We start from the raw sequence: 13,448 nt of genomic DNA on the forward strand, positions 1-13,448 counted from the left end.
CATGTTTCCTGATTATCAGAATGTAGTTAAAACTACAAAACATCATAGTTCGTACATCCATTAATCTGACATGAAACAATCATTGCGACTACAGTCAAAAATAGCCTGCGATTGGAAAAACAATGTATCCTCTGCTGTGGCTGAAGCTATTGCTTTTTGCAATAGTGACGAAAGAGGGGAGTGTCCAGAAGTGTGATGTCACATGGGAACTATGTATTTGATATGTTTACTAAGTTCTATTGTGAATAAAGTATGGGTTTATGAGATTTGCAAATTATTGCATTCTGTTTTTATTTAAATTTTAAACAATGTACCAACTTTTTCAGATTTGGGGTTGCATGTGTATTGTACATGTAACTTATTTTGACTGGGTCATTTAAGAGACTTCTGGATTATTGCAAAAAGTCCAAGACCACTATCAGAACTGGATAAAAAGTAAGTTCCTTCAGGTGCTCCCTTCTTCAGGGGTTGCCACAGTGAGCAAACTCTCATGAACAATTTGGCAATTGTTTTACACAGAATGCCCTTCTTGCCGCAACCTAGGCTTGAATCTGCAACCTCGGGATTACGAGACCACGGCACTGACCACCAAGCCACCGCAATAGGACCATTTCTTTTATATACCAGCCTATCCATTGTAGCTGTTAAAAGTGTTCAGGTCAGTCCAATACTGGACACTTTTAGCAGGTTTTATGTCTGACCGCATTCTCTATTTAACTTATGGATTTCACTCTTTGATAGAGGTTACCTTCTTTTTTTGTTACAACTAGCTGTCCGTCTTCAAATTGATTGCATCATTCTACCAAATAGCTAGAATGGCCAGGATGATGAAAATGACATTTTGAAAGCAAATATAACAAGTACAACAGATTTTAATATAGCAAAAGCCTTCAAGATAGACTGTTTACCCAGTTTTTAAATTTTTGTCCATTCTTTTCCATAGACAAAAAAGAAAAACTTGCTCATTTTAAGTTTAGAGTGGATTTAAAAAATAAATTAAATTTTTATTGTCTCACATTAATTTACTTTCAAGATCTTTGAAATTACTCTCATTTGTATACATTTACTGTTGTTTCCTGTTTATGAGTGCAGTTATGTGGGATCTACTTTAGAAATCAGCTGAAACACTGGGTTAACCTTTTATTTTACTAATTGGACTAGAGATACATCAATACCAATATCAGTATCAGATGAGTGTCCGATACCTTGTGTGTGTACATATGTACTCTTAAAAGTGTTCCGATACCACTTTACTGCAGCATGACGCTTACCTCTCAGTTGAACAGTAAGGCGGTAGTTGGCCAAAAAAAATCAGAAAAAGAAAAAGTGATGTGGAGGTATTTCAAAGTGAACCATGGTGACAAAGTTAAAATCTTCTCAACAAAACTGTCAAGAGGAAGACTGAAATATAGCACTTTCAACACAAGCAATTTGATAAAATATGTTAAAAAAAAACCAACACGACACTGAGTTCAAACAGTTTGCTAATAGCAGCTGAAAATGGCAGCCTGCTGTGTGTCACACACACCCTCCAGTGGGTGGTTAAATAGGGCCTTTTGGCACAGAGGAGTGTGGTTGATGCTGTGGCAATTTGACAGTAAATAATAGGATAATTAAAAATTATTATTTATTATTAAAGAGTCTCCTTCCACTTTAAAGTTATTCAGGGGCTGCACAACCAAAAAGCTCCAACAGGATGTGCACATCTGAAATTAGCACATTCTACGTGTTACAGTCACTGAGAAGAGGAAGATCCTGTGAACACATGACTCTGAGTACGAGCTTCCCAACAATTTAACCACTCCCTAATGGACCCTAATTGTTGCAGTCCTGCTCTGTTTAAAGAGTTACCACAAAAAGTTCCTCTGTTTTTAAAACTATTCTCAGAAGTAATTTTTAGGGGTGTAATGTCATTTATTAATACTTGGATCTGTAATCTGTATTGGCAAGCACTCAAATGTAAGTACTTGTACTTGGTTTAAAAAAATATTGTATCGGTGCATCCATAAATAGCACTGTCTCTTTCTAAAAAAAACTTTGCTTGTTTTCTGACCCACACAGTGAAAATGAGATTCTGAAAGACAAAACAGAAAAGTAATTCTGTCCCCCAAATTCTGCACATATCAATTAACTGAGCACAAGAGTAGAAATCTATGAAAACAAGAACAGATGTTGGAACAGTCAGTAAGGACTAGTTTATACTGGAAATGAAGTGGTCTGCAATCACACCACAAAGGAATTAAAACAAAAAAAAAGTTTTTTGTATAACCCCCAACACATGGATTAGATGACAAAAGCAAGTCATAATAAAAGCATGAGAATAACTTCAGTTTAAAGATGGAGATAAAGGTCAACATTTTCAGACAATCTTTCCAGGGAGACTTTCATAAAAAAAAACACACTCATCACAGCATTGCTTTAGAAAGTACTCACATCCTGCAACATTTAAAGCCCCTTGACTTCTTTTCCCAATTAATTCCTTCATATTTACCAATCATCACTAAAAAGGTGGTAATGTTTTTGCTTGTGTCTGTTTGCTCACTTGTCTGTTAGCTAAGTAACTCAGGAACGACTGGACATATTTTAATGAAACTCTTAGAAATTTATCATTGGATGTATGCCTATACCTTTAAAGTCAGCCCGATTAAAGATGGGCACTAAAGCAAATCAACATTAGCCAACACAAAAATGGCTATAGCTTAGTCAATTTTTACATAAATTGAGCTAAGATTTGGTATGGTTGTAGCTGAGAGTTATTCACAACACATAGTCTGAACGCTAACAAAATGCCTGAGATATTGCATGAAATCACATATAATATTTTGAAACTTTAACCAAAATAAGTGTAACCAGCTTTAACAAGTGTCACTCTGGCATGAAAAGCGGTGGGTATATGCATTACTTCAAGGAATTCTCAGCTTTTAATAGTCTTTCTGCTGGTTTGAAGAGTTAAACAATTTGAATTCAGAATCTAATGACATTCACTAAATTGTTCAATGCAGTTACACCCTTTTAAGTCATGTTTTGAAGAAACTGCTTAAATTTGAACTAAAGAGTACAGATAAATATAAAAATTACCTAAAATATTTTTTTAACAACAAATGAATTTTACTCTTGTCATGCATTACTTAAGAAAAAAGTAAATAGACCAATTAAACCAATCAAATTTAATTAGCCAATATTGGCCACCAAAAAAAAAAAAAAAAAATGGCAATCAGCCATGCCCATGCATACTTATTCTATTACCAAGTAGGAAAATAAAAGCAGCAGCCAACATATTGTAACCCACAATTTTTTCTAAGTGGACAAATTCTTCCAAGGGTTTATTTTGGTTAACCAATTATTATATTTTGTGAAATTAAAACTCTATATTACCCAAAAAGAAATTGGTGTTGTATATTTAAATCTTGACTGCCCTGATTTCAAAAGGATGGCATCGGCTGTAGAAATACTAAGTTGACCTCAAGACAAGAGGGCTGTTACTGGGCCAGCACCAGACTAACCCTGTCAATTGAGACCTGAGTCTGTACTATAAGCAAATGCAGATCTTGTGCAGAGTGAACCCAGAAATTACACAATTTAGCTGTAATGTATAAAGGTTTGAAAACAACTGAAGTTGAAATAGTTTTTGGTGTAAGCATAAAAGCAAAAAGGCTAAATCATAAAATACAGTTTTGATGCTAAACTAACATAGAATTGCTATTGCATTCAACTTAAACACATACATTTTTTTCTGTAGCACAAAACCAAAACTGATGAATACAAAATACAAAATACAAAACACAGGACTGTATTCAGAACATGCAAAGACGTATTTATGGATCCATTTCAAGTAGTGTTTTGACTTACACTGACATTTTCTTATTACCTTTTGTAAACAAATCAGTTTATTACAACACAACATTGAATATGCAGTCAGACCTCATTATCCCACCAGAAATGTGTGTATGGTAGTATTCTGCGAAAACCATGGCAAAAATATATATATTTTGTTTTCTGCTTGTTTTATTAAAAACCTTTCTATATTAAGATATATATATATATATATATATATATATATGTAGGCTTGGGTTCAAAGGTGAGGGATAAAATAGGTTTTAATCAGAAAACCTGTGTATTAAAATTAATATTTTATTAAAACATTGTAGTTAGCACCCTATTTGCTAAATATTTTTTTTTTCAGAAGGATGGAAGAAGATTTGAGAAACAAAATACTCCTAAATCCCAAACGATAATCTGAAAACACAATAAAATAGATATTTTTTAGCTTTTCTTTGGCTGCTGATAAAGACAGTAGAGACTGTGAAAGTACTGTACAGCCCTGTGTTTCGTTAAAAAACCAAACAGGCATTGTTTCCATTAAAGATTTGTGTTTGCAAATTCTGTAAGTGTAATGTAAACACCCCTGGGATTACTATGAGAATGAACACTATCTTTATTTTGCAGAAACTGTGTTTGAGCCATTATCTAAACAAAGAACAAACACTAAATGCCTTGAGGAATGCTACATTAAAGTTGTAGTTGACTTAAAAAATGACATCTTTTGTTCAATCACATTCAAAAACCTGTAGATAACAAAAGAATGAAATGTGATCATAAAACAGCATTACATGACTCATAAGTAGGACTAAATTCCAAAACACACACAAGTCAATAATTCTAGACCTTTTGTTTCAAACATTAACTTCTCACATTTATATCTTATTAGGAAACAAATTTGAAAATAATATACAAAATCTACTACATTTTTCACTGAAATCTTGTCAACCCACTCTGGGAAGAAAGCTGATATTAAATTGATTTGTATATATTAAAGCCCAGCCAAAATAGTCAACTTTTTTTCAATTTCAAAACAATATCGCATTGGAAAACTCAAATAATCTCTATTTGCATGACTTGGATCCACTCACTTCCTCTTAATTATTTTATTATCCACTTAACCCTTCTTAGGGGCCCCGGGGAGCTAACTCCAGAAGTCAACAAATGTGAGCCACAGATCCAGAAATGAGCAATTTCCTCTGCAGTCTTTATTATGCATTGGTAGCAATACATAATAAAGTATCAGATAGTTAATCAGAATGTACCCTGTAAGAATAGGGTAACAAGTCACTTCATAATACAGCCTGGTACCATATGTATCACATATGTACCAGCCTGTATTATGTATTGAGAAAAAAAGTATAATTTCTTACAATTACTTTTCTTTTTCAGATACTCCAAATTATTATTTTTAAAAGCCATTATCATGTTAATATTACAACCTGAGATTCATTCTTTTAAAACTCCATTTTCTGGTATTGTTGTACAAAAGACTGTGATTGTAATTTCACTTTTCACCTAATTTCACATCAAACATGAGGTAAACTAACCCTGATACAGACACACAACAAAAATTCCTAGAATACAAACATTTTGCTGCTGACATAGGCTATAGTTTGGAAACAGTAAACATTATAAATGTGGTACCTGTTTCATGAACAATTTGGAGTTGGTTCAGTTCGTGACAATGCTGCTGTCAGACAACAGTGCTTATGTCATCAGCTTCATCAGGTTTCTTGGGCTTACTAGGAAGAGACTTGAGGTACTCCAGGTGGCGACGCGCATCCTCTTGGTTTTGACGAACATAATACACCACATATGAAATGACCATTGCAAACCAGCCAAACATGGTGACCAGCATTGCATAGTCTGTGGTCCTTTTGGCCAGAATACAAAGGTCAGTGTCCACTGCCATGACAGGCCGCCCCTCCAAATCAAAAAGCTCTGAGCTCCCGCAGATAACCCGGGAGGCCACTTCGTGGTTGTGGGCCACTCCTCCAGTGCCCTGCTGGAGGGCACACTCGCAATGCCAGGGATTATCATGCACAATGATGCGGGCTCTCAGCTTAGTGAAAGCATTCTTGTGAACGTTAGTGATATAGTTGTGAGAAAGGTCCAGCACCTGTAAAGTCCCATCAATGCCACTAAAGGCATCTTCCCCTAATGTTTCAACTGCATTATAAGAGAGGTTCAGCTCTCTCAGGCGCTTCAGTTCATGGAAGGCTTTCTCAGGCACAGCTCCAATCTGGTTGTGATCCAACCTCAGCAGGACAGTGTCGCCTGGAAGATTAGAGGGAATCTCCTTGAGACTGGAATGACTGCAGGTAACATTGAGGCCATGGAGATGAGGGTCACGTAGGCAGCTGCAGCCCTTCGGACACATGCTGGCTGAGGGGAAGCACAAGGCCATGAGGACAAGACTCTGAAGGAGCAGGCACATGGGGATAGAGCGGGACAGCCACAAGTCCAGCAGAGTCATACTGAGCGGCTGTCAGAAGCATCCCGCATGGGGCCACAACACCATCTTACACACAAGCCATAGTGGCAGCTGGTTCTCACAGTCCACTCACTGCAGACACTGGATGTTATCATGCTGTGCTGTGGCCTGGAATGACATAAAAGAAAACATTATGGTAGACTTGCTATCCATTTTGTTGTCATCAATATATCAGTTGGATTTCTGTAGATTGACTCAGAATTAAAAGAGACTGGTCCTGCAACTAGCTGTTCAGTTTCTATCACATACAAACAAAGATTAAAGAAGAAGGTAAAAACTATGTCTGAATAGACCACCAAATACTGTGTTGATTTTATTTTGTTGGTAAGAATACAGCAGAGGAACAGTGATGTATGAGTTGCTGCTGTCAGACCACAGGAGAGGAGACAACAGACTGGCAGCGGCACTGAGAAATTACCAAACTAATGGTCCCGTTTATTTAATCTAAGAGCTGACTTTATTTCAAGAAAAAAGTGAAAAGATAATTTGAAATTTTCCTGCAAAAAATTCTGAATTGATTTTGGTCTTAATTTTAAATCCTTATTTTTATCATTCCAGTTATGTTTTGCACAACCTGATCACAGTCTTCCACTGTCCGGCTGCCTCCCACTGTCAGACTAGCACCGGCTGTCTCCCGCAGTCAGACCGGCACTGCCCTGTAGTTGTCCAGATGAGAAACTCCTTGCAGACTGTGTGACATCACTGCAAAACTTGGGGGTTCTCTTTGTGAAATGTGGGGTTTGAAAATCACACTTGACACGTGACAGCATCACTCCAGACCAAACATAAAAAACAGGTTTTTAAACCGGTACTCTTGTTAACAAAACTTGCGTCTTCTTCTGCTTCCATTTTCACCGATAAACAACTTCCTCATTGTCTTACAGCAATCTGCCACAGCTGACCGCACCACCTTCTACATCACCAACCAAGGAGGTAACACCACCAACACAATCACCCCACTTTGGGATTTTGACACAAAAACTCTAAAAACATGTCATTAATGTTTTAAATCAGAGAAATTGACCCCTGGAGTGTTTTATGACAGTGTTTAAAGGAGACTTATTATGCTGCCTTGAACAAGTCAGGATAGGTCTGTGGGCTATACAAACATGTTCACCACATTTAATACACAAAATCATTCTCAGATATTGAGATTTCACCTGATTAATTCTGCCTGTTTTAAGCTCATTTCAGAATGAGCAGTTTTAGGACTACGTCACTAGCATGCAAATAAGCTGCTGCTCAACATTTGTTGAGTCGGACAGCAGCAATGAGCAGTCCAAAACAGCAGCATTATAGACATGTTCTATATTGTAGCCAACAACAAAACATTTTCCTTTTCCAGCAGACATTGTTCAGCGGTAAAACCATCAGAACAAACGTGATGGTCTTCTTGTAATGAAGTGAAATTGTTTTAACATAAACAAAAGGATGAAAGATACATCTGTCCAACCCAGCTCCTCTTTAGTCTGTTGTGGTCTACATCCCTCAAATAGTTCTCTTGTAAGTAAATTATTTGTGTATCTAGACGGCATGGATGGTGTAAAACTTTACTGCAACTGATTGGATTGTTTAGGCCCTTACAATTCAAACTAACAATGCTAATATCCCCACCCACACTAAGTGGTGACTTCTTCAGCTGAGCTATAAATAGACAAGTTTCAACATGTAATAAACAAAGAAAAAATGAAATGAATAAATAAAAAAGGAAAGGCAAACAATTACAGATAAATGATCATACTAAGCATAACACCTGCATAGATTTGGAAATTTGGGATAGTTTGAAAATAGGCTCCAACAAATTCCCCTTCGAACCAAATCAACAAACAATCTCCCATATTTAGAATAGAACAGCCCCCTCTCCTTTTCTTCTAGCAGAAGCCTTAAACCAGTGGCAAGTGATATCTCTTCCTGCATCAAAGCTAAACTAAAGCCTGTTGTTATCTGTAGTCTCAGCATACTACAAAATGACCTGAGGGAATAAGCTCTCATATAAAAACACAAAATAATCTTAAAGCAGAAAGAGTTGCCACAAACCATAACCAATTTGAATATTGTACATTCAGTCACCAATGTCCTTTTAAGCTGAAAAATAGTAAAATAATTATTTATGTAGCATGAAAAAAACACTTCTTTTCCCTGACCTCTGATCTACTGTCTTGTTTCACTAAGTATTTTGTAAAAGGTTAATTCTGACCTGAGTGGATTTTGACTATTTTGGGAGACATGTATACCTAATCAGTTATTCATAAATTGATAGTTTTATTATCACTTTTGTCTTGAATGAAAGAATCTTTTGACAGAGTGAGATAAAGCCTTGTTTCAACCCCAAGGTCTTTCCAGGCCCAGCTATCTGAATGTCAATCATCAAACGTTGTTTGATAAACTGAAGAGAAAGCCTTTGCAGGTGACTGCAAGTCAGTTTGTCATGTTGTTAATTTTTGTGTTTAATGTGTGAAGACCTTCTCCCCCTCATTTGTTATTGTTTTGTTTTAACTCAGTGTTTTTGCATGTCTAGCAGAGAAGACTGCAAATAAAAACTTAAATTGAGAAATAACCTTTGTTACTCTTAAGATCATTGCTCCAGTTTTCGCTTGGCCTGACTCCTGCTGCATCTGTTGCCTCCTGGCTGACCCTCTGCAAATATCACCACAATCTCAGACCTTGGGCAGAATGCTGACCACTGACCCTCAACAGGCTCTGGGCTATAATCGGCCTCCTTGTCATAGTTTTTGTCAGGATTCAAGACTTTTCTAGTGAGCAGTTCGGTGTCAGACAGACACGGGAGACCAATGTAACAAGAAGTGCATTTATTTACAGTGAACAGATAGTGCGAAGATGAACGGGAGCCAGGACCTGAAAGCAGAGGACGTTGTGAGTCTGAGGCTTCTCTGGGAACGGGCAGGTAAGTATTAATGATATTGTGTTCCAGATGAGAGTTCTTCCGGTGAGAGGAGCGATGCACAGCACGGAGGTGAGAGGATGAGGTAAGTACTTCCCAGTAGTAGATTGGCAGGTTCTCCAGAAGGCAACAGGTAAGTATCCTTTCCAGGCAGGCAGACAGGCACAGGTAAACAGGTAAGTCACTTAGCTTCATAGCGGGTTCCGTACGCAGACCAGACTGGATCCACAACAGACAGGTAATCCTGGGAAGGTGCAGAGCAAAAACAAAAAACACAGTTCTCAGAAAAAGGGTTTTCATGAATACTAAAGGTACAAGAGGCTTGGCACTTTACCACTTGGCAAAACAATGCTCCAGCACTGGTCTGGTTCCCACCACGGCCTTAAGTACCCAAGACTCTCCTGATGAGCCTTATCTGCTGCAGGTGTGGAAGGAGTGGAGAGGCGCTGCCAATCAACAGCCAAGACGGCCCACCAGGAAGTATCAACACAAACTCCAAATCACCACAGCACCCCCTCCTCAATGGTCGCCTCCAGGCGACCCCGGATGCTTCTCCGGATGCTCTTCTCAGAAGGAGGTGATCAATGCAGGGTCCAAAATGAACGACCTCGGAATCCATGAACGCTCCTCAGGCCCATAGCCCTCCCAGTCGACGAGGTACTGGAATGCCCTCCCCCGACGACGAATATCCAAAATCTTTCTGACCGTGAAGGCCGGATGGTCATCAATGACCTGAGCGGGTGGGGGGAGGTCGGCAGGAGGGCACAGTGCACTCACCGAAACAGGCTTGACTTCCGAGATATGAAAAGTTGGATGGATCTTTAAAGATGAAGGCAAACGAAGGAGTGGAGTTCTTACTTTAGTTTGAGATGTAGAGAGCCAGGGGAGGGAGGGAGAGATTTGGGTGAGAACTCTGAGTAGGTGCGCCTGGTCCTGGGTCCGGTTAGATCAGAGGTCACCAACCCAAAATGTTGAAAGAGCCATTTTGGACCAAAAAAACAAAAAACAAATCTGTCTGGAGCTGCAAAAAAATTAAAAGGCTTATATAAGGCTTATAATGAAGCCAATACAGGCTTTAAGTGTCTATATTCAAACATTTCTACAAGGAATAAATATAAGCAAATTATTTATTTTCAAATATAATACTCTCCAGATCTCAGATAAGCCATTACAGTTAAATATACCTATTATGTTTGAAGGCTTAACTTTAATCAATCAAACCAATTTGCTCAGGAATAAATGAAATACTTTAGTAAACCAAACATTTTACAACTAGATATTACGTAATATTAGTATTTATCTTCCACTCATTGGGGAAAGCTAGCGGGAGTTTTTATAACAATGTGCCGGAAGTCAGGCGTTTTCCCCCGGTATACCGAACCTGGAGTGCTCAGCCAGCTGACAGCTGGCTGCTAGTTCAGCGGGAGCAGACATGTCTGAAAATGTCAGAACAATATTGCAATTAGATGATGTATTGATGAACTGAGCAGATATTTGAGACTTTCAAAGCCCCATTCTTGCCTAAAAATGTTGTAAAAAATCATGTTGTGTCATTTAAAGTGTAATATAGCAAAATAATTTGCTGCTCTTCACCATCATTGCCACTTTGCTTGAACGCCCGGTTTGGACCCGCAATGAATTATGGGATATGATGAGCAGTGAAGGATACACCGGACCCATCCTTTAAATTGCGGGAAAAGAAGGATGCATTTAAAGGCTGCATTTGAAGGTGACTTCGAATTCGGACAGACCTTATCGCTACGTTATGACATAAACGACCGACAAATCTGTCCTTTGAAGGATGCAGACCCTGAATTCGGACACAGCTTTAGTATTTATTCTACAAATGTTTACAGCATTGGAAAACGTTATGAATGTTTGTCCTCCTACAGAAACCATATTAAAACAAAAATATATTTTCCACCCCCATCTTTTTCCATTTTCAAACATTTTTGAAAAAGCTCCAGGGAGCCACTAGGGCAGCGCTAAAGAGCGCTAAGCTCTTGAGCCACATGTTGCCAACCCCTGGTTTAACCCATTTTAACACCACATTTTAACACCACAATACTATTTCATATAAGTAAATTATTATTTTTTTACTTATTTAAAGGTTTTCAAGCTGATTTCTGCTGCCTGCAAGAAGCTCAGAAATAAAGTAAACAAAAGCACAGTCAAGTTGTCACCTTGCATTTTTCAAAGAATCGGGCCATTCACGTTTGGGCAGGAGCTGATTTTCAAGATTTATTAAGAATGTGACATTTGAAAACTGCCACTTTGATTGGTATTACTAACTCTCCTCAAAATGGCGATGGAAGTTGTTGGCAGATCTGTGAAGCAGCTGAAGCATGAAAGGACATTGGCTAAAATTGCTTTCACAAAATATACAAACTACATGAGTAGAGAAGCAAAATATATGATCGAGAGTGAGTTATGGGAAGAGTTTAAATGACTAGTCTCAGAAGGGAGAAATGTGTTGGAAGCAAATTAAGATTACAAGAATGGTCTGCAGGTTGAAAGTGAAGCTGGTGGTAAAGAAGTTATGCCAAGCATGCTACAGGAAGAAGATCTGAAAAAACAAGATTGATGACTGTGAGACGAAAATGATTGAAATCAGAGAGGTGGTTCAGTCCAATCTGTGGTCCAGGTTGTAAGGATTTGGGTTTTGTTTTTGTTTTCTTTTAGATGCATTTTGCATTTGTTTCCTTGTTTATGTCTGGTTCCTTGTTCTTTATTCAGTATTCACTTTCCCTCTGTTTGCCCCTGATTGTCTGCCACGCCCATCTCCTCCTGTCGGTTATTGTAGTGTAGTTATTGTAGTTATTGTACCTGTGCCCACTTCCCATAATTATCCCCTGTGTATTTAACCTGGTCATTTTCTCCACCACCCTGCTGGATCATTGTTGTTCTGTTCTGTGGCCTACATTTGTCTCGTCCTGCCATGCCCTGCCCCTTCGTTTGGATTTTTTGTTATTGTTACTTTTGCTGCCACGTCAGCCCTTTTTGTTTGTTTAAGTAATAAATTAGTTTCTTTTTTTTAAGTATGATTCTTTGTTCTGGATTTGCCTCTGTCTCCCCTCATCATGACACAGGTATGGGAAATATGAGCAAAAAACTGTGATCCAGGAGGCAGAAGCAGCCTGTGACCAAGCTGCTGACATATTTGTTTCTTCTATTAATAGAGATGGCTATGATCTGCATGTGGTTATCATGAAAGGTCTTGTGCAGGACACGATTGACAGCCTTGCAGTCTGAAAAGTATGGATCCCAAATTTGGAAAAAAATAGTCTGGAAAACAGGGTGAAGAACCTGAGGGCAATTAGCAATTGTGGAATTCTGTGAGTTTGCTTCCTGGTTTCCTGTTCCGGTTCCTGATTGATTGGCAGACTAATCGTCCTCAGCTGCGGCAGATCAAGATCATCAGTGCTCTGGATGCTTAAGGCTGCGGTGAAGCATCACTTGCCATGGGTAAAGGCATCTCGGCCTCTAGTTAATTCAGCTTCCTGAGTCTTGCTAATGTTTTTGTCCTCTGTGTGTTCTCAGAGCTCTGTACTTCCTGGAGCTTACCTGATCTGTGTGTCTCGCTGCCCTCATCAAAGCAGTTTTCCACTGAGCCTCTTGCCTGATCTGATCCGCGCTGTCTGTCTGCCTCCATCTGGGACCCTACCTACCTGTGGAAAGCACACCGGGAAATACTCACCTCCATGTCTGGCACCCACTATGCTGGAAACCGCCATCTGTAAATATTCACCTCCGATTACCTTTGCCTTCCTCCTCTGTGCAGAGATTGCATCCTCTACCAGTAAGAACTAAACAATTCATCTACTGAAAGAATTAACTCCCTGCTGGCACCCCCGTTACTCACCCTCCATCTTCCTTTCCAGATCCAGCCCAATCCCTGTCCTAACACTGTAAATAAAAGCACTTACTTTATCCTGTTGTCTCTCGAGTCTGTTTGTTGCCAAGTTGCTACCCTTTGACTATTTCCGTAAAACCTGATAGCAATAAGTTTGAGGCAAGGAAAGCAGAGTTTATCAGTCCAAAGAATTGCTGAAGGAGATATGGCCAAGGTAAAAACCAGTGGTGGAGAAAGTACTCAAACACTGTACTTAAAAGTACAAATAAACAGACAAAAATGTACTCCAGTAAAAGTAGAAGTACCACCTTAACATTTTTACTTAAGTAAAAGTAAGAAAGTACTTGCTTTTAAAAATACTTAAGTATTAAAAGTAA

The 13,448-nt window shown here is 38.6% G+C and overlaps 1 protein-coding gene across 1 annotated transcript in view; it reads right to left on the reverse strand.

Moving 5' to 3' along the window:
- Positions 1 to 1,127: 1,127 nt before the first annotated feature.
- The window catches only part of lrrc3b (leucine rich repeat containing 3B), a 73,577-nt gene continuing 61,256 nt past the window's right edge, over positions 1,128 to 13,448 (reverse strand). Inside the window, exon 2 of the mRNA XM_017441225.3 lies at positions 1,128 to 6,424. Within this exon, the coding sequence (XP_017296714.1) occupies positions 5,516 to 6,298 (783 nt within the window). The 5' untranslated portion in view covers positions 6,299 to 6,424 and the 3' untranslated portion in view covers positions 1,128 to 5,515. The remainder of the gene's footprint in view (positions 6,425 to 13,448) is intronic.

Source organism: Kryptolebias marmoratus, linkage group LG5 (genome assembly GCF_001649575.2).
Source record: "Kryptolebias marmoratus isolate JLee-2015 linkage group LG5, ASM164957v2, whole genome shotgun sequence".
In the NCBI taxonomy this organism is placed as follows: Eukaryota; Metazoa; Chordata; class Actinopteri; order Cyprinodontiformes; family Rivulidae; genus Kryptolebias; species Kryptolebias marmoratus.